General features: G+C 41.2%; 1 protein-coding gene across 1 annotated transcript in view; it reads left to right on the forward strand.

The window, feature by feature from the left end:
- The first annotated feature begins 1,522 nt into the window (after nt 1-1,522).
- Nucleotides 1,523-23,700, forward strand: part of LOC145906585 (NACHT, LRR and PYD domains-containing protein 14-like) — a 43,801-nt gene continuing 21,623 nt past the window's right edge. Inside the window, exons 1-8 of the mRNA XM_082994027.1 lie at nt 1,523-1,665; nt 2,200-2,253; nt 2,444-2,553; nt 2,837-3,062; nt 9,239-10,890; nt 15,186-15,347; nt 15,623-15,847; nt 22,200-22,361. Coding sequence (XP_082850153.1) covers nt 2,226-2,253; nt 2,444-2,553; nt 2,837-3,062; nt 9,239-10,890; nt 15,186-15,347; nt 15,623-15,847; nt 22,200-22,361 — 2,565 coding nt within the window. The 5' untranslated portion in view covers nt 1,523-1,665; nt 2,200-2,225. The remainder of the gene's footprint in view (nt 1,666-2,199; nt 2,254-2,443; nt 2,554-2,836; nt 3,063-9,238; nt 10,891-15,185; nt 15,348-15,622; nt 15,848-22,199; nt 22,362-23,700) is intronic.

Below are 23,700 nucleotides of genomic sequence, written 5' to 3' on the forward strand. Positions count from 1 at the left end.
ATCAGGCGAGTTGGTAATTTAAACTCGAAGATGATCTCAGAAATATATAAAGATTATGTTTTGAATTCAACAATTTCATTATAATTAATTCCTTCATCCAAACAATATCAAAGAAAAAAATACTTGACTGACGAGTAGGAACTACTCTGGTGTTACGTCATGGGTTGTTCCCGACAGAGCAGTTACGAGATAATAAGTCACAGGGACATTTCCTTCGTAAAACCTCAATCATTGGAAGTTTTGGAACACATTGGAACACATCAAGATGTTCCAGACGAGGGATCAACACAATAGATGGTTGCACCAAACGAGTTGCAGTTAAGCTGAACATTTTAATGTACTATTTCTCTACAATTGATATACGTTAACAAAACGTTGTTCGTCAGCAAGCGTTCGTTACAGTTGGCTGCACACAGAGAGCTGCGTTACATTCCGTTCTGCTTGAGTTCTCCTGACAACACTACAGCCCGGGCGTTATTTTGCACAAAAGCTCCGAACTTCATTGTATCCGTTCTTAAATCATTCAACTGAAACGACGCTGCTTGAGTTCGTGCGTCATTTGTAACCGCGCCAATCAAACCACACCAACTGTTTCACACACATACAATATTGCGAACACTAAAGAACGGTTTTCGCCGTCAAACCGCTGCCCTCCAGCAACATCAACGTTCCCCTCAACACGAAAAATGCCAGATTTCAAACCTCAAACTTGATTTAAGGAATCGGTTTCGCCACAAATATTCGGAAAATATACATTTTTTAGCAAAAATCCAACTTGTTAAACTAACAAATATTATTCTGGGATACTGACAGTTGCATGGTATTTACAACCGTCATTTGACCCACATTATCAAATCACACGTTATGCTGCTAATTCAAACTAGTTTTGCATCAAAATAATCTCAACCAACGCAACAGGGTATTTTTGTAGTCATATCATTGATGTTTGCTCTTGTTATATTTATCCATTGAGGTCAGAACACAAACAAACTGCTTGTTGATTTATTTACCACGCCAATTATTTGTCAAAGCATTATTATGTTTCCAATTATGGCAGTAGGGAAATTTATATGGGTTTGGCGACGACGGCGGGGCAACCTTTAAAACCCACAAAACCATCAATAATGATGTAACACAATTAACCTGTCGCAACGTATCCGTGACGTCACACATTATTTGGTTGTTTCCGCCGAAATGTTTTGACGACGGCAAAACATTCGGTTTCGGTGTAAACCTAAATTGGGCATTTCGGTTTATCACAAGTTTACCAAACCTTTCTTAGATAATACGTTCGTATTTTTAAAACGTCATAGTTTTCGCATGGAGCAACTTTTTTCTCTTTGTGCAATTTTGCTCGAAGCATTTCTTCCGAGGAAAACAACAACGGCAAAATGTTTCCGATAAATCTTTCCCGGAAGATTTTGAAAAAGATATTAGATTAAGCGTACGCTGGATGGTTGAGTAAGAACTTTCTTTTGCAAAAGTTCACATGCCTGAGTGATTATGTGCGTAGCTGGGGTAAACCGTAGGTTAGTGTAAGTGCTGTTCACGCTCGCTCAGTAGAGTCGGGTGTGGTTAAATAGCTTTTGACAGGTTGGTTTCAGATAAACGTGAACTTGTGATTGTTGTGAAAGTTTGAGAGTACACAGAAGGAGATATTTCAAGGTTAGTACAGTTGTGACCTTTTGTTGCTTAAGACTTTAGTGAATCTTGTTCAACTTTTTAAATATGACGGCGCCTTATCGGTTTGAGGTTAGGTTGTTTTTTATTAATCCAACATTTGCCTCCGCGGTAGTGAAGTACGCGAGGGTACCAGTATTATTTCACTCAATTGTGTTTGAACTAAGATACAATGGAACTTATCAACAATATTATTACGTCACAAACTATCCTTGCCAACTGGTTGCTGGACAGCTCGGATGATTATGTTGTACGTCTTTATGATGAAATACATTTAATTTTTTTAGGCAAACAACATATATTATAATTGCTACGAAATTAATGTTACAGACGTTTCGATTGTTACTGCAATCATAACAAAGGCCAGCGGACAAAATGGTGCGGTAACGATAATAACGATCGCCTGAAACGTCTGCAATATGAATTTCGTAGCACGTACATGGTCTATATTGTTTGTCTTGAAATTTAAAGCCGTGAGTTATGCTCCAAGAATTTGCTTTCATTTTTCATCAAACACAGAAGGACGTTGAAACTTGCAGACAAACATGTCATCTCCCGCTCCACAAGAACAAGGTGACGACAAATCAACTTATATAAATACATGAGCGCTCTTAACATGAATAGGTTCAGTAAATATAATCTCTTTGCTTTGTCCACATGAAATGGTTTAACTGTTATAGCTTAAGCACGATTGCAAATCAGTTTATTGTGATTAAAATTCACTTGTTACATACAACACTAAAACATACGTCTAACAATAAAGCTGGGAGTTCAAGAGATGTGGATGATCTTTCACAAATGTTGGATGTTCTACCAATGACCAGCCAACACAACATAGTGGATGTTCCAGGGACATCTGGAGAACGTGAAATTGTAAGTCGGTTCTTTCACCGTGTTGTATCTGTTGCTGGGCCTGCTGTTATTCTCAACGACTACATAACATAGTTGGATTTTGCTTTTGCGGTCCAATCTGTTTTTGCTTTTGCGGTCCAATATGTTGTTTATTTCTTATCAACTAATTATATGCTGTTACAAACTATTCTGTCTGAGATTGGTGTAACTTGTCGATAGAAATATTTCGTTATATCAACTACACGTCGAGTACACATAACAACGTCTCTTGCTTTTGATTTTTATACCACATTACAACGTGCAGAATATCCAAAAAGCACGCAAAGTTCATTTCGGGGAGAAACACATCCACACAACTGGACCAGTCTATACCGGACCTGTTATAATGATGAAACAACAGGTCAACGTTGTTCAACATACAACACCACAACAGGTCAACGTTGTTCAACATACAACACCACAACAGGTCAACGTTGTTCAACATACAACACCACAACAACCCAACTTACAATCACAAATACAGGAAAAATGTGAGTGAACATTGGTGGAATAAAGTGTTGTCACACATGGGTAGCTTGCCACGCCAGAATGAACAAAGGCTGTACACTGCGTCACAAATGTTACATGGGTGTGGGCTGGCAAGTCGCTAGCCCGACAGAAATGACCTTCTTTACAGTCATAACAAATGCAATGAATAATAGGATTCCATAATAAATTCGCGGTGTGCTACTGTGCTATTCCACATATAGGGGAGTGTTTGTTTATAATATGATGTACTGTAACGCACAACACGATTATGCAGATGCCTAAGCGGCCACGCATACCTGCACGAATCCTCGGGGTATAGTAGCGAATTAAACACAACAATTTGTGACACAATGCATTTTGAATATTTAATATTTAAAAATACAGTTACATACTTAGGAACATAACTGACGGTTTTGTAAATCTTTAATGCGAACATAATAGCCAATGCAATGGTAGAGAACTTCATTCTACAGACGTTTCGATTGTTTTCTACAATCATGTTCAGTGTAAATGAAGGCGAACCGGCAAAATGGTGAAGTTGCGATAAGTAAAAAAAGGCGGGGAGTTGAATAAGCGCAATTGTTAAGATTACAAGCCGAACAGAGTTGCCTGTAGTAGTGATAAATTTCAGCCGCTTTTAAATGCCGATACATCCTCTGTGCCATTACGACTTTTTAACATATAAAACACACGCCTCTATGCTTGGTTCAAGCGCATCGAGCTGCCACCAGGCCGACATACGAGCGCGCGTCGATGCGACGTTTCCTTTTCGCGGCATATAGGAAAACAGTTTTTAGAATCAGGGATGGGCTTCGCAAGCGCACGCGTGACGATGTTTTCGCTTGAGGGATGGCGCCGATCAACGAGCGCTCGATGAGAGGTGCGAAAAGCGTGTTGGATTTATTCGTGACGAAGCCCACCCAGTCTAGTGTTTCGTCGACGCTCCTGGTCGAATATCTGTCCTTAGCCACGGTAACGGACGCTGCATAATTTTTACATTGCTGCCAACGGGGAGCACTATCGTCTTGAACGACTGGCTATTATCTTGTACGTTGTGCGTTACAAAAACGTATGGTACAGACATGGACGCCGATATCACAGTGGCACCGTCAAACTCTTTTGCGCACGCGAATTTTTGTCAAATAGAACTATCTCTCAATAATAAGACAGTGACGCCGGCCAGCAACAATTATGCATACAAACCGTAAATCGAAACCCTCTTATCCTTTGGATCCGAAGCGAAGAACACGCAGCTGACCACGTAGTTTTGGAACACGGATAAAGCGGGACAAATGAGCGCCCTGACGCGTGGCAATGGCGGGTTTCAAATACGTCACGCGTGGGCGGTAGAGAGTCGCCCCATTGAAATGATGTCCTAAATCCACTGCGTTAACTGGCCCAAAAAGGTGCATTTTTCAATAAATTATATCTGCCGTTGCAGTTGGCCTAGAGACCTAAGGTTTTCAGCAACAGGCAACTTAAAGCGATTTATTATATATATATATATACATGTATATATATATGTATATATATGTAAAAAATACATTCGCATTGAAATTTTTCTCAGCTTTCGATCGGCGGTTTCCGTTTCTCTCTATGACGTCACAATGGCGAGATATGCGCATGCAAATTTCGACTGGTGGGATTGCTGTAGTTTTGCGTACAAAACAACAAAATAGCGGGAAGAAATGTACATAACATAAAATAAACATTATAGGGTGCCCAGGCAATGCAGCCTAGCTGGATCGCGATACGATAGCTGTGATCGCCAAGCAAGGACCTGCGCAGTGGGGCGATCCTGCCTATCATGCCATTGCATGTAATATTACTGCATTATAGGGTGCAGTACAAAAAAAAATAAAAAATTATAATAAATAAACAAAGAAAAAAAAAACGTATGGACGAATTGAGAATCAGCGGCTTGCTGGCACGCGACCCTGCAGCGTCACGCGTGTTTCGCGTTGTTTACGCACAAGACGAGCTGGCGTCAATACGACCGCAATCGCCGACTTTGTATGTTGTTAATAGCGACTTGTCTTATCGACCCGGCATCCATTGGCTTGCATATAATCTTGATGCTCTCGGGTATGGTGAGATGTTTGACACTTTCGCGAGACCGTCCTACTCAAGAGTTCAGAGCAATTTTGCAGGCGCACACGACGCTGAAGCCGTGGCAATTTAATACAAGAGTCGCGCGCGGCTGCAAACTGCATGAAATTGTGGACATTTTTTCGCGTGACTTGTATGGAAAAGATCTGTTTGTGGAGTGTTTTGTGGCTAACCTGTAGTGAAAGATTTATTTGCTAAGTGCTTTGCGGCTAATACACCCGGACGGGCGATCTTTTTATTCCTAGCAGAAAATGTGCGAGCTCTCTAAAAACACATGCATACACAGAGTAAGAAGTGAGCAAACAGAACACAATCGCATAAATATCAAACGCGCCGCTTAGTCCTGGATTTGACGTAGGTAATCCATGAACCTGTCCAGGGTGTCGATTTATGCCTTTTTCGCCATTCTAAGTGTTCGACACGCGACGCCACTGTTCGACTTGGGCGGCGTGAATAAATGTTACCGGTATGTAGTACTACAAACAGACAAACGCTACTGTTATCTACAAATGTCCATGAATTAGATTACTCTAATAACTTAATTAAGCCTAACATATCGGTCACGCCAATCTTGCAACATTCACATCGATCTTAATAGTTTTTTTCGAAGATTGGACCCCAACGATTCTCCTATTAACATGTAGTTGTCATTTTTTTGCCGTAGATGCTGGTGGCAAAAGTGGCTCGAAGACGTTGTTGCCAGTATAAGTCGTTTAATTTCAAACCGCAAACAATTATTTGGGGAGAAATTTGTGTTTTTTTTATATTTAACTGGAACGGTTACGTATTGTTGAAAACTTAATGGCATCATCGTTCAGGATCCCCACCCAAAATAAATTTGTCTGTTTAGATGGCCAAATACACGCAATCGCAATAAATTTTTGGACAAAATCCATGCAAAAACCTGTCAGCACCTACTTTAACGTTCAACGAATAAGCACGTTATACCCGAAACTAAACATTGTTTCCAAACATGGAGCATTGTTCCCGAACACGTGGTATTGTTACCAAACATATTGCATTGTTACGAAACAAGTGCCATTTTTCGTTCAATCGGACCTTAAAAGAGACATAGCAGCCTGCAACATGCAAGGTTTTAAATTGTTTTGTCGTTATTCTAACGTAATGTAAGTACAAGAATGCGTTAGTTGCCAGATACGACATTTCTACGATTCGACACGAACGACAATTTTTCTCAAGATGTTCGACACGCAATAAAAAAACCTGTCTATCAACTCTTGCGGTTGACTTGTTGTGACGAAACACTCGTCTTGTTGGAAACCCGGTACGCACGGCAACGCTGAGAGGAATGTGTACAGCTTGGCATTCCGTTTTATCCGTTCGTTCGGGTAAATTATGCTGACTCAGCATCGCCTCGAAGTCATAGCAAATCACAAATGGATAAAAGCGATGTTGCGGCGGTACGTCAATGCCGCACAATTCCAACCGTTCGAAAATCGTTGGCCTGATGGAAAATGCGCCACTTGGTATCACGTGTGACAAGAGAACACGTTTTCTGGTGTTGCGCACAGCGGTCAGCCCGAGTAAAGGTTACTTTGCACATCGGGCAAGCAGAGTTCGATGCGTAGGTGGGAAAATCCATGATGAGACTGAAATCATTGTTTTGTTAAATCCATGTTCATTATCGCGGTATAAAATTTCGCACACTTTTAGTCTGAAGCCGTTGATACTTAAACCAAAGCACGTTTCGATAGAGCACTCAAGCGTACACCTCGGAAGTTATCAACACATTTTCCGCCTGTGAATTTCCGACATAACTCGGTGGCGATGCGACCAAGGCCGCCGACCCTCTGGCATCTTCAGGTGCGATGCATCGAAAAAGACAAAGATTGTCTGTGATCGGTCGACCGTCAATCGTTTTATGAAATGTGATGAGACCCGTTGAGCGTAAGAAACCTCGGTAAATTTACAGGATTTCCCATCCAGGCGTGGGGTGTATAATAAACGTAGAAAGCAAAGTTTGTCAACGCTTCAACTGTACATTTTGAATCGGGACGCTTTTGCCTGATGATTTCCAAATGATCTGCTCCAGCGAGCTTTTGAAAGAATGCGAAAAGATCATCCCGCGAGCGGATCAGAAAAGGTGTTGGGAATTGCATTGTTGTCGGACGCGTGAAAATATCGCCGTTCCCCAGAATGGTTTCCAACGTGAAACCGAAACTGCAATTAATTTTGAAGGTTCTCTGGCCATCGCCTAATATGACGCGTACCATACGGTCGACACGTGACCAAACGATCGGCAACGAGAAATTGTACAATGACGTCATAAGTCCAGTGTGTAAATGCGAATTGCGAATCAGCGCTGGGCGATTGAGCGGACTTCTGGCGGTTGATCGCCAGAAACATGTTATTGCCGGTTCGAACCGCCTTCTGTTTTCAAACATCTACCAATGAGAAAACGATGTCAGTCAGTGGCAGGTGAGAGTTAATGTTATAAACCCACCTACTTTCGCCGTTGATCGGTTGTAAATTCGGCGAAGTCGTGAATTGGTTGGGCATGAGCGAAAATCTGTTGTTTTTTCTGGTTTCTACATTGGTAAAAACACACTTACCGCTCATCCCACGCTAATGTACACGTTGCAATTTCCTGTTCGCCCGACGTCACCGGATCGGTGCACATTGATCGACTAGAATCTCGTCTGATATGATGTCTGGCCCAACGCAGGTTGCGCCGATTGTATTAAGGTCGGTGTAAAATTCATGGTTCTTTATCGTGACATTACACTATTGCGTAACGCGCGGTCACCTTGCATTGGTTTTAAAGCTTTCGAATGACTGAAGTAAATCAAATAAACTGAGCTTCTCGAGCGACTGCGATATTTCGCTTGAGCGCGCCACGGTTGGAATATGCGGTTGATCGGCGTTGCACGGAATGCCGTCTTGTGTGCCGCTCGGAAGCATGTTTTGCAAAGCAATCGGTGATTACTGAGGGCTGCGACAAATAAAATAACTTCATTCAAATGTAGAAATTATGGGAAACGCGTACTACCTGAAGTCGCTCAGGATTGACGTCTCCGCGTATGCCGGTTCGTTTCGCGTTTTTGGCAACGCGTTTGACAAGCCAAGATTATTCAATGCATCATTGCATTGCCCACTAATGGATTCAACTGCCCCGCATCTCCGAAACGTATGACTCTGATTCAGTTCGGAGAAGTTCCCGATGTAGTGTACGGAGCCGCGATATATTAACACGAAAATATACACAAAATATCTTTGGCACCAATCTTTAGTACACATGTTTTCCCGTTATACATATTCATCAACACAACACATGATAAGCTTCCACGTGAACCTTTTACATACTTAGTGTGCGCAGAACCACTTACCTCAACAAATAAGGAAATACATAGGGGCGGCCATTGAATTCCTCGCCGTCATCCTGCCTGCAATTTCATTGCAACACCAGTCCTTACATTGGCCACGTGGTCATCCTCAGCTATTGTGTCGGTTTTGACCAGGAATTTCGATTCCTAGGCTAATTGTGCCTCCTTCATTATCATAACGCATACTCGATTACATCACATGCAATTTGAATGTTCATAAATTATCGATGACTAGACTATTTGATGACACAGATTATCTGCTTTCGGCTTTGTAGTATAACAGATTGTTCTTACTATTATGCTTGTGCTCACATTTATTCAATACAAATTGGGATGGCATTGTTTTTTTACTCACTGTTGCAATGTTCTCCTATTGTTTGATCTTATTTTTATGTTTTTGCTGTTGTTTGCTTCTTGTTGCATTTCTATCTTTTGGTTTAACTTAAACACATCCGTGTACGATTTAACAACGTTTACAGTTTCTCGTAAACCTGACCATAGTGGTGTTGGCTGATAAGGACTTCATTGTCATTCTGTCAGCATCAACCGACAAAACAATTTGTTTTTCTCACTCAAATCAGTTATGTGATTATGTTTTTATTGTTTACGGAATAAATTGATATAACGATTGTTCTGATGTTTCGTCTCCTTATTGTGTGACATCACAAACCAACACGTAGGCATCTGACACGTACCACAAAAAAAGTAAAAAAACCTTGTTGTAGGCGAAGAACTAAAGTCAACTTTAAAAGATAAAGTGGAATCCATCGCCAGTGAAGAATCATCACTTGCAGAATTTACCCAACGAAACATAACACCAGTCAACCTATCCATAGTCAGCAAACCACAACAGATTGATGACGAGTTTCAAGCAGAAGGACATTATCATCGTAGAGAGGAGTTGGCTAAAGTTTACGATCGACCATCCGGTGACATCAGCCCTGAAGAAATGTTTACTCGTGCAAAGCAAACAGCACAAAGAGAAGCAGAACAGAAATTTAAACCCGAGCAAGAGGAAGCAAAACGCCAGTACGTGGAAAAGCATGGAAATATTGTCGGCGTTGTCGGTCAAGCGGGTATCAGAAAAACTACTTCTTGCAAAAAATGGGCTTTACAAGCTTTGCACAGAGAGATGTTTGGGAAAATATCTTTCATCTTCTACATTGTAATCCGAAATGCTAATTTCGAAACAAGCATGACTTTCCTTCGGTTTCTCCTCCACACCATGCTACTTAGCTGGGAATACAATCCAGAGGTAGCTCAAGGGATAATGCAAGCAATCAATGGTGATCCAGATGTTCTCTTTGTTTTCGACGGAGTCGATGAAGCAGCTTTTAAATCATTCTCAAGTAAAGCTCCAACTCCCCTCTTGGATAAAGAGAACAAAGCAGAAGTTTATCTCAAGCATTTATTGAGTGGAAATTTGCTTCCACGTTCCCGGAAGATATTCACGTCACGACCAGCTCCATTCTACAAACTCCATCCTTCACATCGACCAAGATTTATTACTCAGATACTCGGCCTAACTCCAAACTCACAGAGAGAACTTGGGCAACAGATATGCGGTGCAAGATATGACTCTGTACAGAACAAACTTGAACAAAACATCAACATGTTCTCTTATTGTTACGTTCCGGTTAATTTCATACTGACTGTCAACTATCTGGTGAGTCATGATGATGATAGTCAGCATGTTTCGCTTACACGTGTTCTGGCATCTACTTGTGTTCAATACTCACAAACTGAACACCTGAAGAATGAAAATCCGCAGTTGAAAAAACTTTCAAAATTGGCCTGGGACGGATTTCGGAACAAGAAAGTTGTTTTCAAATTTCAAGATTTCAAAAATGCAGAACTGAATGACTCAACAGTTCATGCTTTTCTAAATACCTCAATTACAAAGCAGGGAAACTTAAAGTTGACAATACTGGACGGACATAAACGTAGATATTTTTCACATCTCATTTGGCAAGAATTCTTCTCCGTGGTTTACCTGATGATGATCATGCCTTTAGAAGAATTCAAGGAACAATACACCTTACTTACCAAGGACAGATGGGAGGTTGTTGCCAAGTTCGCGTTCGGAATTTGCGATTCTTCAGTTTTCAACGATGTTGAAACCGTAATTCCCGGATTTTCTCATGAAGATTGGAAAGCGAAGAAGAAGCTGCTGAAGGATCTCGCATCGTCGTGTATGGAGAAACCAACCAAGCAAGCGATACTGCGATGTTGCAGCTGGGCTCATGAAGCGAACGATGAGGAGATAACTTCAATCGTGTCCTCCTTACTCCTTGATGAGCTCAACCTCAGTTACTCATCACTCCTCCTGACCGACCTCGAGAATCTCACCTTCGTGATTCGAAAGAGAAGCAAACCGGTAAGATGTTGTTTGTGTATTTCTGTACCCATGGTGGAAATCCTGGGGGAGGGGGACTTTCCCTAATATTTGGGTTGGTGGAGACATAATATTATTGGTCCGCCAAAAAACTTAAAGTGTTGAATGTTTTGTGTTTATAATCCATCCAATATATAGCTGCTTCGTTTCGGTCCAAGTCGGTCGTAATACAACCTAACAGTCGTCAAATATTAAGTCGGTCGTATCATTGTTTTGTGTTACTTCGATGTTTGGTCATTTTGTGATAACATATAATACGGTATAAAAGATATGAAAAGTTTAATTTTGTTTTAAATCAAATCTTTAGAATTACGTCCACGATAATGACAGGAACAACCACGAAGTGTGGTCGCTATTAAAATGCGCAAAAAATAATTGAAAAACCAGCTGCTTGTTTTTTTAGATCCAACTTACTCCTCGTACTTAACACAAGATGTGAAAGCGTTTCCATAAACATCAGGCAGTTAATCTGCAACAAAGCTTCGCTCATAACTTGAATAATGCTGCAATGGTTCAGACTGAACGACGATAATGTAACCCCCGTATTGGAGTGATGCACATTAACGTCGTTTTAAAGTGAGGTCCCCTAAGCACTCAAGTGTGTTTTTTAGGCATGAACCAATCGGCGTCGGTAATTGCACGCGCCTCGTCAGTAATTCGCGTTGGTAAATAGTTTGGTGACAACTTTTACGCCCATATCGCGGTTGACGGTTGCGACTAAAAACTTTGGTACGAAACTTCATTTAGTTTTATTAAACTTTATTAAAATCGATTAACATAATATTCAACAAGTTAATCATGTACAGAGCGTTTACTTAGAACATATGTATTAGTGAGTTCGAAGATTTTTTAAACCAAACGATTTTACTGTAGCCAAAAATTAATTAACGCAAGGCAATTTACGCCATTGCGAACAATAATAATACATGAAATATTTTGTGTCAAACTTATCACCAAACACTCAATTTATAAATAAAAGTAGTTAAAACCACTTTAAATTCATCATAACAAGCCGAGCGACAACATGATACGTCCGCTCATTCCCATTGACATCCCGAGCAAAGACATTAGGTTTTATCGCAGGTTTCACGCGAACTCATCCAACATGTTCACATGATACGTCCGCTCATTCTCATTGACATCCCGAGCAAACTCATTAGGTTTTATCGCAGGTTTCACGCGAACTCATCCAACATGTTCACATTACACGTCCGCTCATTCCCATTGACATCCCGAGCAAACCCATTAAGTTTTATCGCAGGTTTCACGGGAACTCATCCAACATCTTCATATGATACGTCCGCTCATTCCCATTGACATCCCGAGCAAAGTCATTAAGTTTCATCGCAGGTTTCACGCGAACTCATCCGACATGTTCACATGATACGTCCGTTCATTCCCGTTGACATCCCGAGCAAACTCATTAGGTTTTCTCGCAGGTTTCACGCGAACCCATCCAACATCTTCATATGATACGTCCGCTCATTCCCATTCACTTCCCGAGCAAAGTCATTAAGTTTTATCGCAGGTTTCACGCGAACTCATCCGACATGTTCACATGATACGTCCGTTCATTCCCATTGACATCCCGAGCAAACCCATTAAGTTTTATCGCTGGTTTCACGCGAGCTCATCCAACATGTTCACATGATACGTCCGCTCATTCTCATTGACATCCCGAGCAAAGTCATTAGGTTTTATCGCAGGTTTCACGCGAACTCATCCAACATGTTCACATTACACGTCCGCTCATTCCCATTGACATCCCGAGCAAACTCATTAAGTTTTATCGCAGGTTTCACGCGAACCCATCCAACATCTTCATATGATACGTCCGCTCATTCCCATTCACTTCCCGAGCAAAGTCATTAAGTTTTATCGCAGGTTTCACGCGAACTCATCCGACATGTTCACATGATACGTCCGTTCATTCTCATTGACATCCCGAGCAAACTCATTAGGTTTTCTCGCAGGTTTCACGCGAACCCATCCAACATCTTCATATAATACGTCCGCTCATTCCCATTCACTTCCCGAGCAAAGTCATTAAGTTTTATCGCAGGTTTCACGCGAACTCATCCAACATCTTCATATGATACGTCCGCTCATTCCCATTCACTTCCCGAGCAAAGTCATTAAGTTTAATCGCAGGTTTCACGCGAACTCATCCAACATGTTCACATGATACGCCCGCTCATTCCCATTGACATCACGAGCAAAGTCATTAAGTTTAATCGCAGGTTTCACGCGAACTCATCCAACATGTTCATATGATACGTCCGCTCATTCCCACTTACACCACGAGCAAACTCAAAGTCTTATCGCAGGTTTTACGCGAACTCATCCAACATGTTCACATGATACGTCCGTTCATTCCCATTGACTTCCCGAGCAAAGTCATTAGGTTTTATCGCAGGTTTCATGCGAACTCATCCAACATGTTCAGATGATGCGTCCGCTCATTCCCATAGACATCCCGAGCAAAGTCATTATGTTTTATCGTGTAACACAAACTGAGTCTTGTTGAAGTAGTTTACTGTAGTTAGTGACGTTGGTATTTTCACATACGTCATGTTCAGTACAAATCTGTTCAGCTGTTGGTGCACAGATCTTGTATTCAGCAAATTGAAGGGAGGAAACCCCGTCGATTCTTTCTCAAATTAGGTTTTCTCAGTCCTAACGATCCCAAGTGATTTTAGTGGGTAGCGAAGATTTCTTCTTACATTGTGCCAAATTACCTTGTCTTGTTTTGGTAGCATAAATTCAAGTAAATTTTTAATTGCATCCTTTGACTTTTTATCAGACTAATGCGGTCACAGCTTTACTTTCGAGCGCCTCTGAAAGAGTTTGAATTCATGCAAACAGCGGTTTAGCAAAAATAGATACGAAAAAAGCACACTGCACGCTTCGGTGCACACAGTTTGTGGTACGTTCAGTGAGGTCGCCAAAGAGGTCAATGGGTGTCTCGTCGTGACGCATTTTGGAACGCTTACGCAAACCTTGTTATGTCTCGACATGGGCGTCGGAAGCAGCTGAGATCTTCGGAGTGCAAGCAAACGTGATGTGGGTTCATTTGGTGAAATGAATTGCTCAGCAACAGCCAATGTTGAGCCATAAACCATCTCCGCTGAAGTTGTCTGCAAATCAAGTTTTGAGGTAATTCGTATTCCCAACAACACCCAAGGTAGGCATGTGGGCTGTAATACGGAAACGGGATATCCAATGGTAGATGAAAGCGCGTGCGCACGTAATCCTGCGTGGGAATTGCCTCTGGCCAGCGAGTAAAACGGTCTACCACCGTGAGTAAATACATCTTGCCTTGACATTATGGTAATGGCCCAACTATGTAAATGTTGACATAAATGAAACGGTTTGACGGACGTGAATATTCCTTTAACGGCGCCTTGACGTGCTGTTGTACTTTGACTCGCTGACATAAGAGACAATGCCACACTCATCGACCCACTTGCTTACGCAATCCAAGCCTATCAAATTTGGAGGTAATAAGCCGCTTCGTGATGCGGATAGACGGGTGAGAATGTCCATGAATAACCTCAAACACATCCATGCTTCTGGGACGACCGACAGTGGATTACCGAGTGACACCTCGCATAAAAGCTTAACACCTGGAATGGTAACGTCCTGAAGATGAAGCCCAAAGCTGTACGATGCGTCTGTACCTCGTAGGTTGGTTGCACTGTTGACAAAGCTTCAAACTCGAAATCCAAGGTTGGCGTTTGCAAAGTAGACATGCTTGCATTCTAAAGGGCATCGGCTGCTTTGTTACTTTTCCTGTTGATTTGCTGCACATCAGTGATGAACTCCGATATCGCCGAAAGATGTCGCTGTTAGCGTGCAGACCAAGGCTCTGTGATTTTTTCCAAACCAAAAGTGAATGGTTTATGGTTTGTGTACGCAGTAAAATTTCGACCATCAATAAAGTATTGTAAACATCAAATAGCTGAGTGAAGTACCAACAGTTCACGATCAAATGCGTTGTACTTGATTTCGGGCTTCCTCAGCTGAAGGCTGAAGAACGCAAGAGGCTGCCAGTTGCCGTCGATAAACTTAGATGGTCAGAAATCGGAATATACAAACATTAACCATTAAGTTTTCAGTGTAACGAGACAGTTATTTATATCGGTAGAAAAAATATTTATGTCAAAGTTAAATAATTATTATTATTTTGTTTCGCGTTGCCAAACTGTAGTTTCAATACCACCCATTTGTATTGTTGTTATTCATACCATGTTTTACTTGGATATTATTTCATTCAGCTGAAGATGCTCAACCTCTCGTGCAACAATATAGAAGACCATGGCGCGGTTTACGTAGCAGACTGCATTCAAAACATTGAACAAGTGGATCTGCGTGGATGCGGCCTGACAAGCGTTGGAGTCAAGCATTTGTACGAGAAGATTAAACTGCTGAAGAAACCGGTGAGTGATTTTATGTCTGTCCAATGAACAATATTTATGTTTGTTTTTGCAATGAATGCGTCCAACATGCACGAAAATGTCAGCGTACTAGAGGTGTTGTGCGTTAGGTTCATTTGTTTTATAAGAGGAGCCGAGTGACGCAAAACCATACAACCAATTTAGCTGTGTCACATTTCAGGTAATTTTGGAAAATTAAGTTGATTTTCAATTAAAAACGTTCTGTCACGATGCAGGATTCAAGCTCTACTAATTTGATTTTTCTGAAATATACCAAGGAAACTAAGAAGAAGCTGCTGATTAATCTCGCATCGTCGTATATGGGGCAACCGACCAAACAATCGATACTTCGATGTTGCAGCTGGGCTCATGAAGTAAACGATGAGGAGATAACTTCATCCGTGGCCTCCTTACTCCCTGATAAGATCGACCTCAGTAACTCATCGCTGTTCCCGACCGACCTCGAGAATCTCACCTTCGTGATTCAAAGGAGTAGCAAACCGGTAAGATGTTGTTTATGTATTTTTATACCAGTAAGATATTAGTCCAGTTGTGAGACTTCGTAACGTAAATGAAAATTTTTCATGAGTGACAAATTATAAATACAAATTATACAATACTTGACTGCCAGGGATTTGGGCACAAATGCAAGTGTTTTCCAACTAATGGACCGTTACCCCCAAATGGGTCAAATGCTATTTATTTTTGGTGGCGGAAATGTGTGGGTGTATTTGTTTTCTTTCATAATAACTTCGATTAAACCCAGTTGTTGCAAGGAAAGTACTTGAACAAAAAAAATTAATCAATTGAAATTTGCAAGGGTTTGGTTGTTCGTGTTTGTGGCATAATATACTTTAAGTTGTTTTTGTCATTCAAGATTTCATAAATTTCTGCATGTTTTTGTCGGAATAATGAAGCATGCTGCAATTATTGAAAGGGGGGCGCTAATAAAAATGAATGGAATTATTGGAGCACACGACGAAAATGGTTAAGAAACCAAACTGCTTTAATGTTTGTTTTTGTTTTCGTTACAATACCCAGTTGGTAAACATGTATGTTTCCGGTCGTGACTGGTTCTTTAATTTCTCCATAATCTACCCCTTTAGTTGGCATTGTACTCTGTCAGCGACACCAATTCATTTTGATAATAAGTTAATGTTATCAGATGTTTCAAATTGAAGTCAACTGATTTATTAACAATGTTGAAAAATTGATTTCGATTGTACGGGCATTCTCAGTTTCTGCAAATACGAAATTACCAGTAAACACAGGAAGCTATACGGGAATTGGTAAAATAAGAAAAAAAATTAAATAATAAATATAATGGAATAAATAAATCAAAGTAAAAAGCAAAAAGTCCTGTACTACTGCCTTCCCTATGCACTACACAGCAATGGAAGGCGTTGTGACTCCAGTGGCGCTAAGATAGAATTGAGCGAATGACGGGAACACGCAACACAACAACACCCCAGCACGAACGTACGACGTAAACACAACACAGAACGTGATAAGAGCAATGATAAAACCAATGAACAGAATTACGTTGCAACCGAAGGACGCATCAATTAAACATCTAGATGTTATTCCCCGAATTCTGGGAGTGATCATTTTTTGGACTTGCTTAGAGATTTTCCCATTTGGCTTCGCAAACATCCAGTCTGTTGACCATCGGTTGTTCCACAAATGTCACTGAAAAAGAGCTGTCAATGTGCTGGTGTTGACCTGACGAGGGGTGCGCACCTAAATAATGGTGGCGCAGGGCCGTCTTTTCGGTACTCCCCGCTTTGCCTGTTGTCATGTTCCAATCTGACCTATGTTGCGTCCATCGTTTTCAGAATTTATTTTTAGTCTGATCAGCGTACTGCTCATGACAGATTTGGCACGATGCAACGTAAATGCCATAACTTGCACAGGTTAGGTGTTGTGTTAGTTTGTATTGTTTTTTTCATCGTTAAATTGGTCGTTTCAATAACCATAGATTTATGGTTACCATGGTGTCCGCACATTGCGCACCGTCTGCAAGCGTAGCTCCCCACGGGGCTGCTGCAGTCTGTTTACAATGCCAGTTGCCGGTAATTGTTCAAAATATTTCCTAAAGGCATCGATCGTTTGTAAACAATTCTTTCTTGGCTTTTCAATTCTTTCTCTTTGTGCGTCAGTTTAAGCATTTGAGGAAAGGCGGTGCCCAAAGCAATCATCGAGATTTGCCCTTTTCGATGGCATCACGCAAGCGCTGTGTCCAAGTTCGTGCCTCTGCAATATTTGCATTAATTGCCTTCTTCGAGAAGCCCGATTTGATACACTTGTCCTGAAGTTGATCCAGGCTTTGTAGGTGGTTGTCTTGTCTTTCATTCAGGCAATGCAAACGACAGACTTCACATAGAGTAATGGACTTGTAATTGTGTCCGGGTGATAATATGTTCCATGAAGGAAACAGCGCTATTTTGCTGTCTCCTTAACAATGTTTTGGTGACAAACCCAAAGCTAGATTCGCAATCCGGCACATACCACACATCCAGAAACACTACGGAAGTGTTGTCTTCCTTGATGCGAATTTGACGTAACACAATCCGCAGTTCTGCAGATGTAAATTCTTCCGATCGTTAGTCGAACATTCTCACGCATTTATTTGAAACGATTCGATGTCCATACGATTACACCTGTAGTTTTCTTTGCCCAGAATTGTTTTAAATCCAACTCACGCCCGTACTTTATGCATGATGTGAAAGCGTTGTTTCCATGGACATCAGGTTTGCTCGCAACTTGAATAATGCTGGAATGTTTCAGATCAAACGAAGATTATGTAACTCCCGTATTAGAGTGAAGTACATTACCACGTTGTAATGGGAGGTCCCGGAAGTACTAATGTAAGCCATATTACAGGTGTGTCTTTTAGGCGTAAACAAATGGGCGTCGGTAATTGCACGCGCCTCGTCAGTGCTTCACGTTGTTAAAGAGTTTGGTAAAAACTTCCTTTTACGCTCATATCGCGATGGACGGTTGCGATTGGCGATGCATGACGGTCGCGTATTCACACCTGCAGTGCGGTTGGCGCCAACGCGACAAATCATTTCAATATCTAAAATACCATGAGCGTCTTTGTGTCGTAAAAACTTTGGTACGAAACTTCATTTAGTTTTATTAAGCGACAAAACAAGTTGTTATTAACGATTAACATAATAATCAACAAATTAATCATGTACAGAGCTTTACTTAGAATATATGTATTATTTAGTTCGCTATTGCTGTTGTAACAGAGAAATGACGATGTTAGTGGCACTGATCTAGAAGATTTTTTAAACCAAACGATTTTAATAAATGTAAAAATTAATCAACGCAAGGCAATTTAATCCATTGCGATTAATAACAATACATCAAATATTTTTTGATAACTTATCACCACACACTCAATTTTTAAATAAAATCTGGTAAAACCATCTTAACTTAATCACAACAAGTCGAAGGAAAACAAGTTTCCAATCACTGCAGCTGACGGAAAAGTTGAAATCAGATTTAACTCCGTCGTCAACCGCTTCAAGCGAGAAAATCACGCCGTCGTCAACCGCTGGTGTGAATGCTTTGACGCTTGCCGCGTTTAGAAAACCGCGCCCACAGCCGCTAACCGTGACTGGTGTGAATTTCGTGATATTTTGAAATTATCATAACGAATATCGTATTACGCAAGCGAATTCGCACCTAAAAATATAGTCAACGCTATCAAGATTTCTCAAAAGATCATGGTTGAATGAAGAAAAAAGGGGAAAAAATGGACCAACATCGTTGTATAATTTAACACAATAACACGGCGCTAAACAAGGTCACAGTGTTTGAGCATTATTTGCGCTGAGTACTTTTTAACAGACAAAACCATCAACGGTAAATTGAAGGAAGAAAAAGAAAAGCAACATTTTTTTTGGCGAGAAATCGGCATCGAACACAAATCAGTTGGGTTAAGTCAAGCACGACCACTTTCCATTACAAAAACATTTAGTTCGTTTATACCATCGATTTTCGATTCAATTGTTCTTGCCGATTTTAAAGTCAACACAAAGTCTTATATGTTTTTTTTTGTTTTTGTTGCTGCCAGGCATATTGTAACTTAATAATCTGTTCTTCTGGCAAAGATAAAACGTGACTTTATTCACCGAAGTTTCGCCTGTTATTCAACAAGGCTTCCTCAAGGTAATGGTACAGCACACACTAACGCCAAAAAACGTGCCAACACGAAAAAGGGGATAACGCTAACACCGCTTGCAAAATCATGTGATGTATAAAAAATAGGCGGGAAAACTACAGTTACAGTAAGTTGTTATACTGTGTTACAAATCGCTGTGTTAATGATAGGGAACAGTGCGTTTACTTTCCGGTGCTCTATAACAAATAGCAGTATAATTGAAGAATCGTTTGCACAACCTCTTGTGACATTTGTTCGGTCGTCGGGTTTCGGTCCAACTTGATTCCCAGTAACTCCTCATCGTCACGCATCGTTGGTATCACTGTCGCCAACCATAACACTTACCTGGGAGCAACCGGTCGTCTGTTCGTCCAAAGTTTTATCGCAGGTATCACGCGAACTCATCCAACATGTTCACATGATACGTCCGCTCATTCCCATTGACATCCCGAGCAAAGTCATTAAGTTTTATTGCAGGTTCACCGCGAACTCATCCAACATGTTCACATGATACGCACGTTCATTCCCATTGACATCCCGAGCAAATTTATTAAGTTTTGTCGCAGGTTTCACGCGAACTCATTCAACATGTTCACATGATACGTCCGCTCATTCCCATTGACATCACGAGCAAAGTCATTAAGTTTTATCGCAGGTTTCACGCGAACTTATCCAACATGTTCACAAGATACGTCCGCTCATTCCCATTGACATCCCGAGCAAAGTCATTAGGTTTTATCTTGTAAACACAAACCGAGTCTTGTTGAAGTAGCTTACTGTAGTTAGTGACGTTGGTATTATCACATACACCATGTTCAGTACAAACCTTTTCAACTGTTGGACCTTCTATATAGCAAATTAAAGGGAGGAAACCCTGTCGATTCTTGCGAAACATAAGCAAAGTCCAAAATGCCTTTGGTTTCATCTTTTAACGTTATCACAATTGACAAATCGTCTGAGAAAGTTGTTCTCAAATTAGGTTTTCTCAGTCCTTACGAACCCAAGTGATTTTAGGGGGTAGCGAAGATTTCTTCTCACATCGTGCGAAATTACCTTGTCTTGAATTGTTAAAATCAATTATTTTTCTGCATTGTTAATTGCATCCTTTATATCAGACTGAAGGGGTTTAAATGCATGCGAACAGCGGTTTAACAAAAATAGATTCGAAAAATGCACACTGCACGCTTCGGTGCTCACAGTTTGTGGCACGTTCAATGACGTCGCGACAGGACCCCCTCCAGTAGCGGGCAGTCGTCACGCCTGGTAACGTTCTGGTGGGCGTACGTGACATCGAGGTCTTCCCGACGGCCTGGGGCGCGCTACCTGAACTGGCACGGACAAGTCAACGTGCGCTGGCTTCAGCCGATTGATGGATACGTGTTGGTCGCGACCGCCAATATCAAGTTTAAATGGAGCCGGAAAACTGAGGCATGGATAAACGAGGAAAGACGCCAATAACTGAAACGTTGGCAACAGTCATCAGCTGTGGAGTCAAATAAAAGCCTTTCTTCTTGGGCAGCTTCTCTGCAAACGCGTATGTGCAAGGCGTTGTCTGTGTATATCTGCCAACATCATATTAGGGTTAAATTTTTTGGCCAGCTCGCTGCAAAACCTTGAAAGGATCGTAAGGAGTCATTTTTAATCAAGCGACTTGAAATTTTACAAACAAATACTAGAGTCAAGTAGAAAACGAGCAGTAAAAATCGACTTTGCGTATGTCCTTAACTTTTTTGTTCCTGTGCGAAAACGCATGTTTGAAACTAGGGTGGCTGAGGCGAAATTGACTAATTTTGACAGTTATTCGCGAGTCATTTGAACATTTTTAAATTAAGCGACTGTAATTTTACACACAAGCTCTGCAGAACATGAGCAGTGAAAATCGACTTTGCGTATGTCTTTTAGTTCTTCATTACTGCACGATAACACATGTTTGAAACTAGGGTGGCTAATATTCAGCGGAATTGACTAAATTTGGCAGTTAATCTCCTGGTCCTATTTCAGTTCTTTGATTTCGACTTGCATCGCCCGACAGTGGCTGTTAGTTCTTCAGCTAATTCGTTTGCGTCTCAATTCTTTCTGAATTATTATTGTTCAGCTTTTATTCAAGGTTCATATGATTGCACCAAAACCTCCAAAGCGGCTGGGCTATGCGAGTCCAAGCAGGATTAATCGGATGCAACAAAGCTTTGGCTGTAACTTGTTAAATGTCGGAAAGGTTTACACTTCACGAGAATCCTGTAACCCCCGTGTTAGTGCGAAAAACACATGGTTAAAATGCACACAGTTTGTGACACGTTAAATGCGATGCCTACAATACAATGGCCCTTTATTTTATCACAAATTACAAGAAGGCGATTGTTGGCAAACAAAACTCCCTGGATTGTAATCTAAAAACTTGGATCGCCAAGTTTTATCAGCAAGCTACACTGGGTCGTAAGATGTTTTATTATCAGGAATCGATTAACCTCCATCATCTGATACAAACCTCACAATTACTTCGTCTGTCCCAGTTTCTATTCATTAAATCAATCGGATTTATTTAAATAGGGATAAGAATTATTCGCGCTTGACTAAATATAATTATTACTTGTTTGATTCGTGTTTTCAACTTATTGTTTTTTGATATCAATTATCTGTGTTGTTATTCACACTTTGTTTAACATTGATATTATTTTATTCAGCTGAAGATGCTCAACCTCTACAACAACAATATAGAAGATCGTGGTGCGGTTTACGTGGCCGACTGGATCCACAACATTGAACAAGTGGATCTGAGTAGATGCGGTCTGACAAGCGTTGGTGCCGAACATCTATCTGAGAAGATCAAACTGTTGAAGTATCCGGTGAGTAATTTCATATCTTAGTCGGAATTCGTCCAACACACACGAATATTTCTGAGTGTCGCGAGCAAAAATCCAACGCACGAAGAGAAAGAAAGTTACAGGCTGAGTTATTTAAATGCCGACTGTCGTCATATCGCTATGTAATGCTTAACGGTTGTATTTCACACTATATACCCCAACTATAATTTAGTGACATTATGAAGGTTATGCAATTTTAAGATCTATCCTATGCACTAAACCAGCTATAGACTGTTAACTCGTTTTTCACGCAGACCTCTGTCAGTTAATTACGTCATGCTGATATTTCTTCAGTCGTGTTCATAATGCGCGGTCAGTTTCACCAATATTGACCACGTTGTAGTTGCCGCAGTGTGTTTAGTACACCACACCTCACAGATCGGGCATATCTCCTGCGTAGTCCGAAGAAGGTAGTGTAACAGGCGGGCGTTCAAACACTTGAATGTAAAAATCTATATGAGGACGCATCAAGTTGTCAGATAGCTCTCCAAAATAGGGCAACACAATCACATTCATGGTGAAGCCTGGTTGCTCAGCATAAAGGAAGGATGTCAACCGCTCCCTCGCCCTCTTCACGTCACCCACCTCCTGCTCCTCTGCTTCTTCCCCAGAAATCAGGGTCTCTACTCAGTGTACATTGTACGTACTACACCGGAAACCGAACTTCGACATAAATTGGTGTCCAACCCCAACTAGCTTCTAGTTTTGGTTAACCTGCAGTAACGAATCACCGCTAAAAGCAAGGCTAGAACCCACACGAAAAATACTCTCTTTGTATTGAAGACTCGTAAATGTCTGCAAATCATATTCTGGTGTAGTTCGTATTCCAAACAATACCCAAGGTAGCCATGTGGGCTGGAATACCGACACAGGATATCCAATGTCAGATGAAAGCGCGGGCGCACGTAATCCTGCATGGGAATTGCCTGAGATCGTAATGTCCTGAAGATGAAGGCCATTCAAAGTTTTACGATACGTCTGTACCTCGTGAATTTGTTGCACAGTTGACAAAGCTTCAAAGTCGAAATCCAAGATTGGCGTTTGCAAAGCAGACATGGTTGTATGCGAAAGGGCATCGGCGACTTTGTTACTTTTACCGTTGATTTGCTGCACATCAGTGGTGAACTTGGCGCCGCGCTCTCAATCGACCCCGCAACAGCGCGCGTGTTTCGCGGTGTGTACGCATGAAACGAACTCGCATCGTTACGTCATCGACCCCCTGCGTTGTATATTGTGAACAGCGATCTATCCAGTCAACCTGGAATACATTGGAACGCCGCACTTCCAGTTTAACGCTTTTTCAGAAGCCTCACGCGGCTTT

This window comes from Ascidia mentula, chromosome 6 (genome assembly GCF_947561715.1).
Source record: "Ascidia mentula chromosome 6, kaAscMent1.1, whole genome shotgun sequence".
NCBI lineage: Eukaryota > Metazoa > Chordata > Ascidiacea > Phlebobranchia > Ascidiidae > Ascidia > Ascidia mentula.